The 20,514-nt window shown below is 42.8% G+C and overlaps 1 protein-coding gene across 1 annotated transcript; it reads left to right on the top strand.

Annotated features, from left to right (window-relative positions):
- The first annotated feature begins 249 nt into the window (after positions 1-249).
- LOC143274683 (uncharacterized) lies at positions 250-20,302 on the top strand. The gene is made up of 8 exons (XM_076578566.1): positions 250-1,691; positions 4,416-4,667; positions 6,501-8,159; positions 10,754-10,879; positions 11,322-11,520; positions 15,043-15,188; positions 16,733-16,942; positions 19,207-20,302. Exons 2-7 carry the CDS (start codon positions 4,443-4,445, stop codon positions 16,874-16,876), a joined length of 2,499 nt encoding a protein of 832 aa, XP_076434681.1. The 5' UTR covers positions 250-1,691; positions 4,416-4,442; the 3' UTR covers positions 16,877-16,942; positions 19,207-20,302.
- Positions 20,303-20,514: the final 212 nt, after the last annotated feature.

Below are 20,514 nucleotides of genomic sequence, written 5' to 3'. Positions count from 1 at the left end.
AGATGGAATTAGTGCATGGGGTTGTTTACTGATGTGAGAATGCACTTTCGGTTCAGGATCAGGATCATGATTTGGGGCGTTGTTTTATACAACTTAGACATTTTTGGCTTTTTATGCCTATTCAAATTTACTCCTTTACATTGTTGGTCAGGTCGTTGACAAGCTCAGTCATTTTATCCATCAAAGTCATATTTCACCTTTGTCAATAACTCGTGTTTATCTATGAGGTTCTTAAAAGTATTTATACTAGGTGCACGTTTGATATTGTTTGTTAATTTGTTCCAATAATTTGTTACTCTGTTACGAAATGTAAACTTTCTGAGATTTGTTCTGGAATACTGTTTAAATATTTTGTCTGCACTGTTTCTTGTAGTGTGTACCTTTGGAGTACAAAAAAAGCATGCTTTGTTTATATCGTCAAACCCATTTAATATTTTGTACGTCTGTATCAAGTCCCCTCTTACTCTTCTTGCTTCAAGTGATGGTAGTTGTAAGTACTTTAATCTTTCTTGATATGAATAATCTTTTATGCTATAGACCAGCTTTGTTGCTCTTCTTTGAGCCCTTTCTATGGCTTGACTGCTTTATTTGCGTTGGGTACAATACAGTGTTTCCATATTCTAGCATAGGTCTAACTAATGTTTTATATAACCGTAAGAAAGTACCTTATCTATAAATGTAAATGCTCTTTTTATTATTCCAATCATTCTGTTTGCTTTGTTTATACTATTTGTTATATGTTTGTCAAATGATAAATTTTTGTCAAATGTGACACCTAAGTCTTTTTCCTCATCACATTTTGATACTTTTATTTCTTTGTCTCCGATTTTCATTATGTATTCTTTCTCTGGGTTTGACTTCCCAATATGAAGTACTTTACATTTTTTAGCATTAAAATATAGATTCCATGTGTCTGACCATTTTACTAATGTTTCAATATCTTTTTGTAAATCCTGATAAAATTTTGTAGAGTTGTATAATTTTGTGTCATCTGCAAAAATTTTACATGTACTCTTTAGTTCGCAAGGGAGATCATTTATGAATAAAGTAAATAGTACAGGTCCTAATATACTACCTTGTGGTATGCCACTTATAACATCAGCTTTACCGGAGAAGGAACTACCAATCCTAACCCTTTGAGTTCTTTTTGTTAGAAAGTCCCTTATCCACCGAAGTATGTTTCCTGTTATTCCATAAGATTCCAGTTTCTTTAGTAGTCTTTCATGTGGTACAGAGTCAAAGCACCCGCGGCCATTTAGCTGTATTTGACATGCGAGTGGTGTTTTAATTAGAAGAAAGCTTTGACGGTTTTCTAAACGAGATAGTAACCGTCCTTTTTAAAAGTCAAGCCAGAACAGCAAAGAGTTTCTGACCCATGCGACACACCATCATAGACAGTTTGTTCCGACGCACCAGCTTTGGCCCATCGACTTGGCAGTATTGATCCACAGTTTTTTCCCTCCCCTCGTCAAGACGGAATAAGTAGTGCTCACAACTAGGCGTGCTGCAGATGTTCACTCCTCCAGTCACACAGAACAGTGGAAAGGAAGAAAGAAAAGTGGATTTCGTGCCCCCCTCCTCCATGCACCCATCCCTCCATATTTGTCCCTCGATCCGTCCGGCTCCTGACCTGTCTTTCACCTTACAAAGGCCCCAGAATAGACGCCGGAGCCTCTACATTACAAACGCTGGTAAGTATGTAATACTTTTTAGAGGGTTGCGGACTGCAGCATGCATACCTTGCATTACGAGAAGTCGGTCAAGAGAGACCATTAAGACACAGAAGAGACACACACAAAATCTTTATTTCCAAGGATGACAGACGAGCCTTTAGTGTGTGTGTGTGTGTGTGTGTGTGTTTCTTCTAAAGTGCCGTCCCTGTATATAAAATCATAGCTTGCATTTGTGTGTGTGTGTGTGTGTGTGTGTGTGTGTGTGTGAGAGAGAGAGAGAGAGAGAGAGAGAGAGAGAGAGTAAATCCAATTTATAGTTCCTTTTCATGTGGAACATGCTCGAATTGCGCTGTTCAATGGAAAAACTGATGATTGAGTAAAACTGTAATTACCCAGTAGGCCTACGCGTCAACTGAAGAGAGAGTCTGTTTTCGTTTAATGAGAATCAACCAATTTAGTGTGGTGCGTCGCCCATGGAGATGCCGGGGGTCTTTCAGTGTATACATAGGATCCCCACCATCTGGAAATTCTGTGATAGAAATTTCCTCTTTTCTGTCACTCTTAGTTTCTGCCGTTTTTCTTTCTTCACTGTTGTCTCCCTTTTCTGCCTTCCCAGTCCATTCCCTTTTCTTTTTTCAAGCAAGCCTTGACACTTAAAAAAAAAAAATCTTTTCCGCAGTCTATGATGTACTATCAGTGCTGTTTTGCTCTGGTGATTATAGGTAGTGATATGTAAACACTGGGATGGGCACTAGCTGCCCATTCTGTGTATCCACAAAAGAGCCGTAAGACTAACCATTGACAAATCTTCAACATTGACAGAAACTGATTACAAACAAATAGGTATCCTTCCACTCAAGGCTAAACTGTTATACAGTAAAGGACTGTTCATGCACATAATCCTTCATGGCAACACTCCATTCTATATGACATATATGTTTACTTCTAATGATTATCGGCATTCACATAAGATAAATCTTCCATTTTCTGCTATCTTTTTATGTAAATCGAGCCTTGCATATTCAGGGGTGGTGGTTATGGAACCATATCCCAGAAACTTTAAAAACGGAATCGATTTTCCAAAAATTAAAATCTAACTTACTAATATACCTAATAAATCTCTCAAACTTGGCACCTCTTTATCCTAAAATGTATGGATTATGTTCCAATGTCATTTTATGAATATTGAAAATGATGTTATAGATTCACCACCCATGTCCCATCTCTGTTAATCTATCTCTGCTCTTTTTTTTTTTTTGTTTGTTTGTTTTGTTAGTTTTTATCTTTTATTAATATTTCTTTTCCCTTAATGATTTGATCTTTTCAATGATAGTCTGTTGTTTCGTGCTTAATTAGGTAATGTACATGCTTTCATTTATGTCTTTTATTTTCATATGAAATTGTGTGTGTGTGTGTTGCCTTTGCCCCCAGCCCCCCCCCCCCCCCTTTTCTTTTTCACTCGCTTTTCTTCTTGCCCTTGAGGGCTGGATGTAAAAAAAAAAAAAAAAAAAAAGCAGCTGTGCTTACTCCACTACCCTTGTAAAATAAAAATTTGTTTCATTTTGTTTCGTTTCGTTTCTGCGGTGTTATTTGCCTATATATGGCCATTTTATATTTTGTTGTTGTTGTTGTTGTTTGGCTTTGAAGTTTGTATGTTTGTTTATTTCCTTTTTTACGATTTTCTTTTTTTTTTTTTTGCTTCTTTTTTGTAATATGGGGATGATAAATTATCCTTCAGACAACAGTATTTTTACAACTAATATTTTTTTTTTACACACTAAGTTGGTAAATGTGTTGCTTTACAGAAACCATGAAAAGGGCATAATTGTGTTCTTCCTCCACTGTCTTCTGAATCATGTGGTGCTTCAGCAGAGCAACCAGCAGCGTCTTCAGCTTCCATCAAAAAAAAAAGAAAGCAAAAAGTAGACTGGAATACTTGCATTGTCTGTCAAGAGAGGAGTGGGGGGAAAGCTCGGTCATTCAACCAAAGGCAAACATGCAGGGTCTGGATATCAATACGTGGGTGAAACACTTCAGTTTCATGACCTGGGGTGCTGTATTCTTCAGGCATCCACTTCTCAGCATTGGATAAACTATAAAGGATCAGGTATCGTGGAAGCATTTCAAAAGCACGGTGCTGTGTGACATAAAGCACACGGAGACAGAAATCAATAGCCGTGTGTTGCAAAGAGCTAAACGGTAACCACAGAGTGAAGATGCTCCCACAAGACCCACAAAGACAAGAAAAAGAACTATGCAGCACAAACCTGACAGTGTTATTTTTTTAGTTATTAGTAGTTGTTGTTTTTTCTGTGGAGGGTCTTCTGGTGTAGGCTCATCTCTACATAATTTTTTCACGATTGAATTAGACGAGAAAATCAGATAGAAAGCCACATACCTAAGAGATCACACTCTTTTGAATAAGCTAGCAGCTGGGGACATGATACCATCGATTCGTTCTACCGTAGTACATGTCTGCAAACATTCTACAAACGAGCTTCAAAGAATGAAATTTTGCAAAGCATTGTCTGTGCTGAGCTTGTCCCCCCCAAAATTATAAAATACAGTGTTCACGTTGATGGGGCAATCACACAAGTGTTCCATGTGACGAGTCTTCCGAGTTGTACAAGTTTTGCCTGCATGCACTGTGCCATAATAATTATGTATAATTATCCATGACACTCATCATCCCCCACACTCTCCCTCCACTCACACGCCGCTCTGTCTCTCTCTCCCTCCCAGCCCAGCCCTGCGCCGTTAGCCGACGCCATGGAACTTGCTGGGACCATCCAGGATGAGTTCCTGACATGCAACATCTGCTTCGAGGCCTACACGCGGCCCAAGCAGCTGCCCTGCCTGCACACCTTCTGCCTGGACTGCCTTTCGCGCTACATCACCCAGACGGTGGGTCACTCCGGCGTGCTGTCCGTGCCCTGCCCCATCTGCCGCAGGCCCTGCAAGCCCCCGGACCCTGACCCCAGGAAACTGAACCAGGTGAGTCACAACTTTCTTTGGGGACAGAACACTGAACACTGAAATGTTTAATGTCATGAGCTGTAAAGCTCTAGTGACATAGTAGGTACAAATGAGAACAAAAATGGTGCAAAACAAATAAAATGGAACAGAAAGGAAAAAAACATAACCAAAGTAAACTAAACACACACACACACACACACACACAGATCACAACAATGTAACCTCATATTTGATTTATCTCACTCCCACAGTCCCACTATAAACAACCACCACCATCTCCACGTCCATCCCCATGTTCACTCTGCTCCTTTCAGGCATCTCCATGTCACCCATACACATACCCACCTCACACATGATTATTATGTGTATTTTTCCATCCAGTCCTTGCCCTGAACATGGTACACACAACACAACATTAAACAATACAAGGCATTAGTATGACTTTTATATTTAGAGAAGAGAAGTACACACATCAAAATTAGAAATTTTGTTGAACTGCAACACACACACAGACACACACACACAAACACACACACAAACACACGCACACACATGCACACACATGCACACACATGCACACAGAATGAGAGATAGGGAGAGAGACTTTTACTGTCATCACTTTAAAAGCTTGCACGGCCTGGCAAGCATGTTGATAGTATTTATGTAATGCTGAATCTTGTGCAGAGACAAATCTAAGCGCTTTCACACCAGTCATTCACACGCATGCATAACTCTAAAACTGAAGAAACTGAAGATAAGGAAGAGGCAGGGGAGGGAGGCTATCTTATGAAGAAGTGGGTTTTAAAGCCAGACTTGAAAGAGCTGACGAAGCGAAAGATCGGGAGTTCATTTCAAATGCAAGGTCCAGAGACAGAGAAAGAATGGCGTCCAACAGTGGTGTTTTTGAATCTGGGTATGTGTAAACAGAGTGGATCCGAAGCCGATCATTGAGAGCGAGATGGGAGTGTAGAGGTGGCAGTGTTGCATTATGCTGCTGTTGAGCATGTGGTGTTGCGTTAATGGATTTGTCCCAACGCAGTTGACGCCTTCATGATAATTCAAATTGAAACTTAACAGCTCATGTGTGTGTGTGTGTGTGTATGTTGGGGGTGGGGGGGTGGGGTCAGGGGGAGAATACAGTGTGTGTGTGTGTATGTAGGGTGGGGGGTGGGGGGGTGTCAGGGGGAGAATACAGTGTCCTTTTTCCAGTCAAAGAGTTTTGACGTGTTATGTCATTATGTGCGCATCATTTTGATGTTTGGTGGGAGAGGGAGAGTGGAGCTCAAAGCAAAATAATAGAATGAATAAGAATTTGTCACCTACTTCTCTTTTCGTTGTGTCTCGATGCACATTTCGAGGACAGGAAAAGACAAGTGCTACAACTGAGTAACCAACGATCATGGTAAGTGGATAAATATTCATTAGGCCTGTACTGTATTGTATACCAATAGTAATTTGGTGTTGTTTGGACTGATGTGCAAGAAATATGGGGATAAAAGAGAAAACAGGAATGCTGTGACTTAAAAAAAAAAAAAAAAAAAAAAGGTAGTTCCAGCATGCTTTCATGTTACTGTCAACGGTATGATTGATGTTTTTGAGAGCATTGAAATCTTTTTTTTTTTTTTTTTTCAGTTTACTTGGGTAAATAGACGATTGTATTTTTGTCAGTTGGTCAGTGGTGACTGTGGAAAAAAGAGAGAAATAATGAATCCAAGAAGTAGTAACAAAACAAAACAACAAAACAAACAAACAAACAAATATGTGCAAACCAGAATAGAGACCTGCTTGTGTCTAATGCGGTAAACGTTCCGATCCCTAAAGTACTAACTGGTTGTTTGTATGTGATGGCAGTGGGCAGACCAGTTCCCAGACAACTTTTTTGTGGCCAGTTTAAGAGAGACCCTAGAGACTCGCATAGCTGTGCAAGGAGAAGACAAACCAGGGGAGGCTACCGACTCACCCTCCGACAGCAAGCAGACTGTCAGGTATTTCATGGGGGAAGTCCAGACCTGCTCCACGCACCCGGCCCACCGCTTGACTCACTACTGCCTGTCCGCGAAAGGAGGCGTTTGTGAGCTGTGCCTCGCCGAAGCCCCTCACAGCGACTGCGGGGAAGACACCCACCTGGACGCTGACCAGGCACAGAACAGCGCCACGGACCTGCTGAACAGGTACCGCCAGGAAATGGGGCAGGTGCAGCAGGAGGCGGAGGACGTCAAACAGGTGTTCAACAGAAAGCCGCGACAGCTGCAGGTGAGGAAAGAAGAGACCGAGATCAGTGTCAGAGATTACTTCTCTGTCTTGAGGTCGTCCTGCGCCAGGTTCTTGCTGTCCAAGGAGAAGGAAGTGATTGAAGCCTTGAGCAACGTGATAGAGGAGGAATGCCAGAGAACAAGCGCCGCACAAGGGACGTGCGATCAGTTGATGACGTCCATGGACAACACAGTGTCTTTGTTGGACACACTGATGTACAGAGGACCTTTCAAGGCGATGAACGTGCTTGTCCGAGTGGAAGAGCAGATTGCCAACATCAGTCGGCTCATCACGAAGATGAACCAGGAGTCCAAAACTGACAGTGTGAGATTCTGTCCTCCCTCCCAGAGCCTCGAGGATCTCTTGTCCGGATACAGCATGGGAGAGATTGTTGCAGACTTTGGCTCAGGAGATACAGCTGTCTCTGATTTCAGCGAAGGTGGACTCGGAACTACAGCAGTTGATGATGGTTCATCAGCGACAAGTACTCGCGGACAAACTGAAGACCATGACTCAGCCCCTGATGCACAGGCCTCGGCACCAGATGGACCATTGGGGAATCTTGAAAATCAAATGTCAGAACTGACATTGACCAGTGCTTCTCCTGCAGCTGACTTGGTGGAAAGACTTGGAGACAGAAACATGTGCACAAGTGCTCCCTGTCCCACAGCTCCACCGTTAGATGAATCGGCCCCTCCTCCTTACGAGGATGTCAGCAGAAGCAACTCCGATCGATCCGTTGCATCCTGTGGAGTTCCCACTGTCCCGGGCTGTAGATCCAGCCCTGCAGAGAGCGGGGTGGCCAGCGCGGCTTGGGTCAACAGATATAGTTCAGGTAGCAGTTATTCCTCCACTCCCACAGTGCCCCCGAGTGGAACCATCCCATCACCTTACTCTGATGCCACCGGAGATCACTATACGTTTCAGCCTTCAGCTCCTCCCTTGTCAGAACTGCCCCCTCCTGCTGCGGACTGGGCTGGAAGGTCTGGTTCTCCTGCCCTTAAGGAAGCCTTTCAGCGCTCCATCCACAAGGACTTCAGCTGCAGCCCCCTGATGGTCTTCTCTGGGAACATGCCCAAGGAGCATAGGACAGGGGGTATCTGCGGGGCAGCCATGGTGGGCGAGGTCAACAGAGCAGCCTTCGTGGATCGCTACAACCACTCTGTTAAAATCGTCGACCTCCGCTTTGCACAGGTCATCGGTTTTCTTCACTTGGGGGACCTAGAACCCTGGGATATCACCTTCATGGCAGCACGTGTAAGAATGCTTCACTTTTCTCTCTGTCATATTCATGACAGTACTGTAAGAGTTCATCACTTTTCTGTCTATCACCTTTATGACAGCACATGTAAGAGTTCCTCGCTTTTCTTTCCATCACCATGACGCCACGTTTAAGGCTTCATCACTTTTCATCACCATGATGACAGCACATGTAAGAGTTCCTCACTTTTCTGTCCCCATGACAGCATGTGTAAGAGTTCCTCACTTTTCTGTCACTTTCATGACAGCACATGTAAGAGTTCCTCACTTTTCTATCACTTTCATGACAGCGTGTGTAAGAGTTCCTCACTTTTCTGTGTTCTTCATGACAGCATGTGTAAGAGTTCCTCACTTTTCTGTGTTCTTCATGACAGCATGTGTAAGAGTTCCTCACTTTTCTATGTTCTTCATGACAGCATGTGTAAGAGTTCCTCACTTTTCTATCACTTTCATGACAGCACGTGTAAGAGTTCCTCACTTTTCTATGTTCTTCATGACAGCATGTGTAAGAGTTCCTCACTTTTCTATGTTCTTCATGACAGCATGTGTAAGAGTTCCTCACTTTTCTGTGTTCTTCATGACAGCATGTGTAAGAGTTCCTCACTTTTCTGTCACTTTCATGACAGCACATGTAAGAGTTCCTCACTTTTCTATCACTTTCATGACAGCATGTGTAAGAGTTCCTCACTTTTCTGTGTTCTTCATGACAGCACATGTAAGAGTTCCTCACTTTTCTATCACTTTCATGACAGCACGTGTAAGAGTTCCTCACTTTTCTATGTTCTTCATGACAGCATGTGTAAGAGTTCCTCACTTTTCTATCACTTTCGTGACAGCACGTGTAAGAGTTCCTCACTTTTCTATGTTCTTCATGACAGCACGTGTAAGAGTTCCTCACTTTTCTATGTTCTTCATGACAGCATGTGTAAGAGTTCCTCACTTTTCTATGTTCTTCATGACAGCATGTGTAAGAGTTCCTCACTTTTCTATCACTTTCGTGACAGCACGTGTAAGAGTTCCTCACTTTTCTATGTTCTTCATGACAGCATGTGTAAGAGTTCCTCACTTTTCTATGTTCTTCATGACAGCATGTGTAAGAGTTCCTCACTTTTCTATCACTTTCGTGACAGCACGTGTAAGAGTTCCTCACTTTTCTATGTTCTTCATGACAGCATGTGTAAGAGTTACTCACTTTTCTATGTTCTTCATGACAGCATGTGTAAGAGTTCCTCACTTTTCCATCACTTTCATGACAGTACGTGTAAGAGTTCCTCACTTTTCTATCACTTTCATGACAGCATGTGTAAGAGTTCCTCACTTTTCTATGTTCTTCATGACAGCATGTGTAAGAGTTACTCACTTTTCTATGTTCTTCATGACAGCATGTGTAAGAGTTCCTCACTTTTCTATCACTTTCATGACAGCATGTGTAAGACTAAGAGTTCCTCACTTTTCTATGTTCTTCATGACAGCATGTGTAAGAGTTCCTCACTTTTCTATCACTTTCATGACAGCTTGTGTAAGAGTTCCTCACTTTTTGTATCACCATGACAGCATGTGTAAGAGTTCCTCACTTTTCTATCACCATGACAGCATGTGTAAGAGTTCCTCACTTTTCTATCACCATGACAGCATGTGTAAGAGTTCCTCACTTTTCTATGATCTTCATGACAGCATGTGTAAGAGTTCCTCACTTTTCTATCACCATGACAGCATGTGTAAGAGTTCCTCACTTTTCTTTCTATCACCTTCATGACAGCATGTGTAAGAGTTCCTCACTTTTCTTTCTATCACCTTCATGACAGCATGTGTAAGAGTTCCTCACTTTTCTTTCTATCACCTTCATGACAGCATGTGTAAGAGTTCCTCACTTTTCTTTCTGTCACCTTCATCAAGTTCATGACAGCATGGTTATGAAGTACTCACTTTTCTAACACCTTCATGATAGCACATGTAAGAATTACTCACTTTTCTCTCCCTGTTGTGTAACTGCACTGTGATACAAGCTAATTGTTTGCAAGGAAAGGTTTGTTCATAGCTTCACAGTCACTGACAGTCATGATCATCCATTGTGAATGTTTGTTAAGAACATTCTTTCTTTTTTTTTTATCTTTAAAAAAAAAATTCAGGATCATTATATATAGTGCGATTTGATATTAATTTTGTCATCGATAATGGCTTCTTGGGTGTCTGTCTTTATTGCTGTGTGCATTATTTATGAGTTAGCACTATTTCTTTAAAACTCCTTTTGTATGAACAGTGGTGTTGTTTGTTTTAATAGTCATTTCAATATTAATTCATTGTGGATATTTTCTTACATAAAAAAAAAGTGCATTGTACCTCAAATGATGAAACTATTTCATCTGAATGTACTTAGTTTTTAATGAGGAGAAAGCATTAACACGAGATCGAAATCTTAGCCCGATTTCAATGGAGTTTATAATTTATGTAATATTTATAAATGCAGTGGTTGATGGCTTATGAAAGAGTAGACATGTATGTAATTATGCGGTGTGTCCATGCTTGGGTGTGCACATGAAATGATCGATTTATTTATTGATGTAGATCTGTGAAGTGATGATGAATTTCAGATGGAACTGGCAGTGACATGTCCAGGAACACGTTGTTTGGTGTTTGTTCCAACCCAGTCGCGCAGCCTGGAGATAGCCTACCACATTTACTCTTCCGTCGGCTACTGCTGCATTGCCCATCTGAAGGTGAACTCAGACGTTGGGCAGTTAAAAGTGTTATCATTCTGTTGTAGGATCGTTTTTGTTATGATATTATTAATTATTGTTGTGCTTTGATATTATTCATGATATTGTTATACTTATGGTGTTTAGACTTGACTTCCGCTTTTGTTTTTACTATATTTTATGGGCACATCATTCTAGATTCAGGACGGCTGAAAAGTACAGTGACCATTATTAAGTATTGCATTAATTGTTGTTGTTCTTACTTTCTTTTGTTTATTCTTTTATTTTATTGAGGGGGCAGGGACATTTTATTTGCACTGCTTTCCCTTCTGTTGCCTTGATTAAAACACATAACACAGGTGTGAAAAATGGATTTGTGTGCAGATTTGGACATTTTCGTTTTGTTCATGGTAAATACACACACCAAATAAACAAAATTTTCCAATGCTTGATTTTTGTCCAGGATGACCTGTTTTCAGGGGGGGTCTGTGCTCCGTTTGGGCAGCCTGCAGTGCATGTTTTTAACCTGAAGGGCGCCGTTTTGCGCGAGATCCAGCCAGGGTACTTCAGCTACCCCAGAACCATTTTTGCTGACTCCTCCGGCTCCTACATTGTGGTGTCAGACTGGATGTCCAACGTGGTCATACTGGTCACCTCAGAAGGTGAGATGGAGTGCTGGTGTTTGTACTTGTTGGGACCTGCACAATCAGTGGCTTCTCCACTGCAATAGGAATTCATTTACAGTGTGGTCTTTTGTGAAGGACTATGACTCTTAGCCTATCCGGAATGACAGCAACATCACGCCCAGACTGATGCGCTCTCTTGTCAATTCAATATTTCTATATGCCTGCAAGACATGGACCTTTACAACTGAACAACAGAACAAGATACAGGCCTTAGAGATGAGATGCTTCTGGACGATGCTTGGCATCACATACTGGCACCACCTCAAAAATGATGAAGCGCATAGAAGAGTCGAGCAAGCTATTGGGCCACATGACGATCTACTGACCTCTGTGAAGAAAAGGAAATTGAAGCGGTATGGCCACGTCTCAAGTTCATCAGGACTGGCCAAGACCTTCCTGCAGGGAACAGTGCAGGGAGCAAGGAGAAGAGGCAGGCAGAGGAAGAGATGGGAGGACAACATCTCAGAGTGGACAGGTCTAACCCTGAGTGAGACAGTCAGAAAGACAGACAACCGTGAGGGACTGAGGAGGCTGGTTGCCAAATGTGTGGTACCCCCACGGTCTGTGAGACTAAGGGATAGATAGATAGATAGATAGATAGATAGATAACTTAAACTCGGAGACAAGATTGCACTGGCTCTTAGTGCTGCAGCCTTGGTGGCTTGTTGGCCTTTTAGGAACCATCCCAATGCCAACTGTCCTAAAACCCTTGTGGCCAAGAGAGTGGGGATGTGACGTGGGCAAGACACTCTCCACTACAGTCAAATTCTAGCCCAGATGATTGGGACAGCAGTTGCCTCCTCTGCGGTTCTGATGGTCATAGTCAGACACAACACGCTGGGGCCATTGTAAGCAGGGTATGGGCTGTATTTATCGATAGTAGGCCTATACATTGCAAAGTGTGGTGTCTTCTGCTGCTGAAAATCTTTGAATGTGCATAAAATGCACATGTTAAGCCACCAGCGCCGTCTACCTCAACAATAGCATCGGGGACTGGTTCAGAACCACAGTTGGAGTGAGACAAGGCTGTCTACTCTCCCCAACACTCTTCAACATCTTCTTAGAAAGAATAATGGCTGACGCACTGGAAGAGCATGTAGGAACAGTCAGCATAGGCGGCAGAACAATCACAAACCTACGTTTTGCCGACGACATTGATGGACTGGCTGGAAAAGAAGAAGAACTGGCAAGCCTGGTCAAACATCTAGACAAAGCCTCCACATCGTATGGAATGCAAATCAGTGCGGAGAAAACCAAACTGATGACTAACAACACCAACGGCATCAGCATTGACATCAAAGTCAACGACGAAAAGCTTAAAACAGTCCACAGCTTCAAATATCTGGGAGCAATCGTGTCAGATGAAGGATCTAAACCAGAAGTACTCTCGAGAATTGCCCAAACAACAATGGCACTCAACAAGCTGAACACCATCTGGAACAACAAAAACATCGCTCTCAGCTCAAAAATCAGACTGATGCGTTCCCTGGTTATTTCAATATTGCTCTACGCCTGCGAGACTTGGACCCTGACTGCGGACATCGAGAGAAGAATCCAAGCTGTCGAGATGAGATGCTTTCGTAGACTACTTGGCATCTCCTACAGAGACCACATCACTAACACGGAAGTGAAGAACAGAATCAAGCAAAGTATTGGACCCTACGAAGACCTTCTGTCCATAGTGAAAAAACGCAAACTTAGGTGGTATGGACACATCTCCCGATCATCTGGTCTTGCCAAAACGTTCCTGCAAGGCACCGTACAAGGAGGCAGAAGGAGAGGACGGCAGAGGAAGAGATGGGAAGACAACATCCGGGGTTGGACAGGCTTGACGCTCGGTGACGCCCTGAGGAAATCAGAAAACCGTGAAGAGTGGAGAGGGGTGGTGGCCAGGTCAGCAGCGGTGCCCCAACGGTCTGAACCCAGACTACGGGAGAGGTGAAAATGCTGTTAAAATGAATTTTGTAAGCATGTGAATGATATGTTTGTGGACGGGAGAATCCCATGAACAATCAAAACTTCATGCTCAGAACCTCACATTTCCATTCATCTCTCACCAATCAAGATTTTAAGTGCACGGGTGCTTTTAGATTTTCTTTCAGTGCGAATCCTGGCCAGTCAGAAACTGGCACTTGTTTGTTTGCACCTGGCCTCAGCGTCCTTATGCACTCATTTAGAACTATGAATGCCCATTGTGAGTTTGTTATATTTTTTGTTATGTATGTACAATCAATGTAAAGAGCAATACACATTTTAAGAGATATTTTCTGCTCAGTGAATGTTGTGACTGGTATGTGAACTGGTGTGCCGCTATCTAAGTGAATATTGTGACTGGTAGGTGAACTGGTGTGCCCCTATCTAAGTGAATGTTGTGACTGGTAGGTGAACTGGTGTGCCCCTATCTAAGTGAATGTTGTGACTGGTAGGTGAACTGGTGTGCCCCTATCTATGTGAATGCTGTGACTGGTAGGTGAACTGGCGTGCCCCTAACCGACTGTTAGGACTGGTAGGCGAACTGGCGTGCCCCTAACCGACTGTTAGGACTGGTAGGCGAACTGGCGTGCCCCTAACCGACTGTTAGGACTGGTAGGCGAACTGGTGTGCCCCTGAGTGGATGTTGTGACTGGCAGGTGAACTGGTGTGCCGCTATCTAAGTGAATGCTGTGACTGGTAGGCGAACTGGTGTGCCCCTAACCGACTGTTAGGACTGGTAGGTGAACTGGTGTGCCCCTGAGTGGATGTTGTGACTGGTAGGTGAACTGGTGTGCCGCTATCTAAGTGAATGCTGTGACTGGTAGGTGAACTGGTGTGCCCCTATCTAAGTGAATGCTGTGACTGGTAGGTGAACTGGTGTGCCCCTATCTAAGTGAATGCTGTGACTGGTAGGCGAACTGGTGTGCCCCTAACCGACTGCTAGGACTGGTAGGCAAACTGGTGTGCCCCTAACCGACTGTTAGAACTGGTAGGCAAACTGGTGTGCCCCTGAGTGGATGTTGTGACTGGTAGCTATCTAAGTGACTGTTGTGACTGGTAGGAGAATTGGTGCACCGCTATCTAAGTGAATCTTATGACTGGTAGGTGAACTGGTGTGCCGCTTTCTAAGTGAATGCTGTGACTGGTAGGTGAACTGGTGTGCCCCTATCTAAGTGAATGCTGTGACTGGTAGGCGAACTGGTGTGCCGCTATCTAAGTGACTGTTGTGACTGGTAGGCGAACTGGTGTGCCCCTATCTAAGTGAATGCTGTGACTGGTAGGCGAACTGGTGTGCCCCTATCTAAGTGAATGCTGTGACTGGTAGGCGAACTGGTGTGCCCCTGAGTGGATGTTGTGACTGGTAGCTATCTAAGTGACTGTTGTGACTGGTAGGTGAATTGGTGCACCGCTATCTAAGTGAATCTTATGACTGGTAGGTGAAATGGTGTGCCGCTGTCTAAGTGAATGTTGTGACTGGTAGGCGAACTGGTGTGCCGCTGTCTAAGTGACTGTTGTGACTGGTAGGCGAACTGGTGTGCCGCTATCGGGACGCCCCCGCCCCCAAGGGTGTTGCCTTCAGTGATCTGACGGGCCTGATGTACGTTCTGGATGGCAAGTGGAGCCGCCTTCATTTGCTGGACACCACTGGGCAGTGCTTGGGGACCGGAAAGGTCAGTGAATGAATGAATGAATGAAAGAACGGATAGATGAATGGGTGAGTGAATGGATGGATGAATGAATGAATGGATGGATGAATTAATGAATGGATGGATGGATGGATGAATGAATGGGTAAATGGATGGATGGATGAATGAATGGATGGATGGATGAAAGAATGAATGGATGGATGGATGAATGAATGAATGAATGGATGGATGAGTGAATGGGTTGATGGATGAATGAATTGATGAATGGATGAATGAATGAATGATTGAAGCTTTATTTTCCAATGGAAAGGATCTATATTAGCACATTAGCCAACTTACTTACCTGCCATTGTTTAAAGAGACACACAGACATATATACACCAATACTCAATAATTATATGTTTTAGAATTACACAGAGTGAGTCTTGGGAAAAGGGAAGGAAGGGAGGGAGAGTGAGTGTGATTTCTAAATATTGTGATTTGAGCTGTGCATTGTTTGATGTGTGTGGTTGTTTTCAAGCATTCAGATTATATTTTGATTTTAAATATTGTTTTTTTTTTTTTGTTTTTAAAAAGTATTGTTATGTTGGTGTTGTGATTATAGACTTCATCATTCAGGTATTGTTTTCTTTGATATGTATGTTGAGTGTGGTTCGTAATGTGGGTTTGAGTGTGTACATACATAAATTACTGCTAGTCTTTGAATGGATGTTCATGCACAAGGTTGTGTTTGTAAGTTGTCTTCTTAGTGTTTAAATGCATGTTTATCTCATCAACGTTTATCGCACCATGTATGGCGCAGCTGGCCATGTTTTTACAAGGAAAGGTGCTGTTTAGATTAAACTAGATTGAATTAAATCAGATGAAATTACATTAATTTATTATTGATATGATTATGATTGTTGTTGTTGTTGTCAGTGTTATTAGCATCATTGTTGTCATTATTAATAGTAGCAGTATCATCATCATCATCATCATCATCACATTCTTCTTCTTCTTCTCATTATTATTACTATTACTATTTTTATCATTTTTATTATTTTGATGATGATGATGATGATGATGATGATGATGATGATGATGATTAGTAGTAGTAGTAGTAGTAGTAGTAGTAGTAGCATCATCGTCATTATTATTATAATTCTTCTTCTTCTTCTTCTTCTTCTTCTTCTTCTTCTTCTTATTATTATCTTTATTTGTTATTATCACCATCATTATTATTATCATTTCATATCCTTCTGCTTATAATCATCACCACCACCATCATCACTGTTATCACCACGTTCATGTGGAGGGGTGCCAAGACCCCGGCATGGTGGTGCTTATCATTATTGTCATCATCATCATCATGATCATTATTGTCATTCTTCTTCTTATCATCATCATCATCATCATCATCATCATCATCATCACCACCATCATCACTGTTATCACCATGTTCAGGTGGAGGGGTTTCAGGATCCATGCATGGTGGTGCTTATCATTATTGTTATCATCATCATCATTATCATCATCATCATCATCATCATCATCACCACCACCATCATCACTGTTATCACCATGTTCAGGTGGAGGGATGCCAAGACCCCCGCATGGTGGTTCAGGTGCCGGTATCCCTCATCAACCAGTTCCCGGACGTGGAGGTGACGGTGATCGCCAACGGCAAGAATGCCCTGCATGTCATGAGGGTGTCCACGGAGACGACCCTGTAGAGCGCAAGGTGTCGGCCTCACGTCGCCTACTCCCACGGCTACATGCATGTGCAGCTAACCTCTTCCCTGGTGAGGCTGCGTAGAACCGGCATTGCTGTTCTATCTGGTGAGGCTGCATGGAACCGGCATTGTTGTTCTATCGTGTGAGGCTGCATGGATGGAACTGGCATTGTTGTTCTTTTGGTGAGGTTGCGTGGAGCCGGCATTGTTGTTCTCTCTGGTGAGGCTGCATGGAACCGCCATTGTTGTTCTGTCTGGTGAGGCTGTATAGAACTGGCATTGTTGTTCTTCTGGTGAGGCTGCATGGAACCGGCATTGTTGTTCTGTCTGGTGAGGCTGCGTGGAACTGGCATTGTTGTTTTATCTGGTGAGGCTGCATGGAACCGGCATTGTTGTTCTCTCTGGTGAGGCTGCATGGAACTGGCATTGTTCTATCTGGTGAAGCTGTTTGGAACCGGCATTGTTCTCTGGTGAGGTTGCATGGAATGTCTATTCTTTAAACTCTCTCAGCACTGAGAGGATGGCAGCATATGCAACCGTCCACCATCTGGGAGGTTTTATCAGCAGTTTTTTTTTTTAGAGGATTTCAACAGTGTACAACAGAATGATTGTTGGCGCTTATGACTGACACACATTGCCTTCCCTGTCAATGTTCACAAGAAACAAGAATCATTGTATGTAATAATATCATCATTGTAAGCATCATAAAGAACTGTGTACATCACCCATCAGTTTGTTCTATACTGTGCAAGAAGTGGAGCATGACTTTCTTGCGAAGATCACAAACAAAACTGGCAAAAAAAAAAGAAAAAAAGAAAAAAAAGAGTGCTTAAAAATGCTCAGACTGTGCCCAAAACTTTGAGATTTTCCTATGTCTGGAATAGTTTACATTTATTTATATTTGAAAAAAAGAAAAAAAAAAGTTTGATGAATCAGGATTCGACATTTGAGCGTAGGGTGGTATGCGTTAAAGTGTCTATAATACTTCCCCTTTCAGTTAAAAAAATAAAATAAAATAAAAAGAGTGCTTGAAAATGCTCTTCTTCTTCTTCTGCGTTCACTCGTATGCACATGAGTGGGCTTTTACGTGTATGACCGTTTTCACCCCGCCATGTAGGCAGCCATACTCCGTTTTCGGGGGTGTGCATGCTGGGTATGTTCTTGTTTCCATAACCCACCGAATGTTGACATGGATTACAGGATCTTTAACATGCGTATTTGATCTTCTGCTTGCATATACACACGAAGGGGGTTCAGGCACTAGCAAGTCTGCACATATGTTGACCTGGGAGATCGTAAAAATCTCCACCCTTTACCCACCAGGCGCCGTCACCGTGATTCGAACCCGAGACCCTCAGATTGACAGTCCAACGCTTTAACCACTCGGCTATTGCGCCCGTCATGAAAATGCTCAAACTGTGCCCAAAACTTTGAAATTTTCCTTTGTCTGGAATAGTTTACACTTATTTATATTTGAAAAAAACAACAAAAAAACAAACAAAAAAAAAACAGTTTGATGAATCCGGATTCGACATTTGAGCGTAGGGTGGAATGCATTAAAGTGTCTATAATACTTCCCCTTTCAGTTAAAAAAAAAAAAAGAAAAAAAAAAAAGAGTATCCTCACCTTCCTCAATTTCACCTGCATTTTTTTCATGGATGTATGTGCATGTGTGTGTGTGTATGTGCGTGTGTGTGTGTGTGTGTGTGTATATGTGTGTGTGTGCTTGCTTGTGTGTGTGTGTGTGAATGTGCGTGTGTGTGTGTGTGTGTGTGTGTGTGCGTGCTTGTGGGTGCGCTTGTGTGGATCATGTCCGACTGATGTGTTACATTAATAAGTGCTGAGAGATATCCATAAGTGCTACATGAATTAAAGTGCCATGGCAGAAGGAGGCGCCCCTGAAGATTCAGGCGTTGGTACTTCAGTGTTCACAGGTGATCGGGGTTCGAGGCCCTGTTTCGGCACGGTGTTGTGTCCTTTGGGGAAAGGCACCTTTCTCCTCTTCTTCTGCGTTCACTCGTATGCACACGAGTGGGCTTTTACGTGTATGACCGTTTTTACCCCGCCATGTAGGCAGCCATACTCTGTTTTCGGGGGTGTGCATGCTGGGTATGTTCTTGTTTCCATAACCCACCGAACGCTGACATGGATTACAGGATCTTTAATGTGTGTATTTGATCTTCTGCTTGCATATACACACAAAGGGGGTTCAGGCACTAGCAGGTCTGCACATATGTTGACCTGGGAGATCGTAAAAATCTCCACCCTTTACCCACCAGGCGCCGTCACCGTGATTCGAACCCAGGACCCTCAGATTGAAAGTCCAACCCTTCAACCATTCGGCTATTGCGCCCGTCAGGCACCTTTCTCTGATTGTTCTCACTCCACCCAGGTGTGAACCGGGTACCCGACTTCAAGTGGGAAGGGTGGAACGGCAGGGCGAGGATTGGGCCCCGCCTTCCTGTGCCATGCCCCCAGACACAGTGGGCATGAATTCACTGCCACGTTGGCCAAAAAAATAGCTGTGGTACTTTGAACCTTTGACATAAATGTACTTTTTTTTTCCAAGGATGATTATATTTATACATGGAGCCAATCTCTTGTCCCTTTCAAACCTTATTTCTGTGCAACTTCCCCCCCCCCCACCCCCTCCCCTATCAAGAAATGCTGGTGAGACTTGAAAGAGTGATAGACATTGACTGTGCTGACTCTCAATCAACCTTGGTCATGGGACCATAGGGTTAAGTCATGAGAAAGGAACTGAAGTGGTGCGTGTGAGTGTGTGGGTGGGGGTTTTGGGGGGGAGGGGGAGGAATTGTATTGTGCTTGTGATTACAATCTTTTCAACGTTGACATGGTTTTGTTGTTTTTCTTTGTCTTTTTTTTTTTTTGTCTTTTTTTTTTTTTTTTTTGCTTGAGGGGGGAGGGTGGGAGGTAGAGGATGTGTGAGGATAGTGGGGTCTGTGGACTCAGGGTGTGGATGTGGGGGGTTGGGAGACTTTTTTTGGGGGGGGGGAGTTTGAGCTTGGGGTGGGGGGTGACCATGATCAGTAATGTACGTATTAAAATTCATGTTGAAATGGGATTCTTCACTTGTTATTGTTGTTATCATTATTGTTATTTGGTGGCAGTGGTGAGTCAAATATCACCGCTGTTGATGCATATTCTTGCCTTTTTTTTTATGGCCACTGTCTTCTTGCAGTCACAGTTGTTGTTGTTGTTGTTGTTGAGAATAAGAACTCTTGTTAATTTTGGAGTGGTTCTTACTGTCAGGTAAAGCCGCAAACATGGAAAAGATATCATTGTCCACTGTTGTGTTTATTGTCTGTTGTTACAAGTTGTTGGGTTTAGTATTTCTGCTGTACTTTGTGATTCCAGATTGTGGCATTAAGAGGACACTGTTTAAATCCCCCAACCCCACTCCCCCGCGCCCCCCCCCCCCCTCCCCCCAATTCTGTGTTTATTTTCAGAATTAAAAAGGAATGCATTTGTTAGTTACAGTATATTACATGGTTAATGTTTATGAATGTGTTTATGAATGTTACGGGTTCAAATATTATGTTTCAAGTATTTTACCTGCAGTATGCAATATATCATTATGTGTGCTGATGATACAGGACTGTCTTGACAGTGCTAAA

This window comes from Babylonia areolata, chromosome 29 (genome assembly GCF_041734735.1).
Source record: "Babylonia areolata isolate BAREFJ2019XMU chromosome 29, ASM4173473v1, whole genome shotgun sequence".
NCBI classification, from domain to species: domain Eukaryota; kingdom Metazoa; phylum Mollusca; class Gastropoda; order Neogastropoda; family Buccinidae; genus Babylonia; species Babylonia areolata.
Note: the sequence above shows the minus strand (reverse complement) of the source record. Positions and strands in the feature narration are given on the sequence as shown.

What these genes read in the sequence shown, in the direction of transcription:
- LOC143274683 (XM_076578566.1), top strand. Translation starts at nt 4,443, where the DNA reads ATGGAACTTGCTGGGACCATCCAGGATGAGTTCCTGACATGCAACATC. An exon ending in TCACCTTCATGGCAGCACGT is followed by an intron (nt 8,160 to 10,753) that starts GTAAGAATGCTT and finishes GATGAATTTCAG; the next exon opens with ATGGAACTGGCAGTGACATG. An exon ending in GCTGCATTGCCCATCTGAAG is followed by an intron (nt 10,880 to 11,321) that starts GTGAACTCAGAC and finishes ATTTTTGTCCAG; the next exon opens with GATGACCTGTTTTCAGGGGG.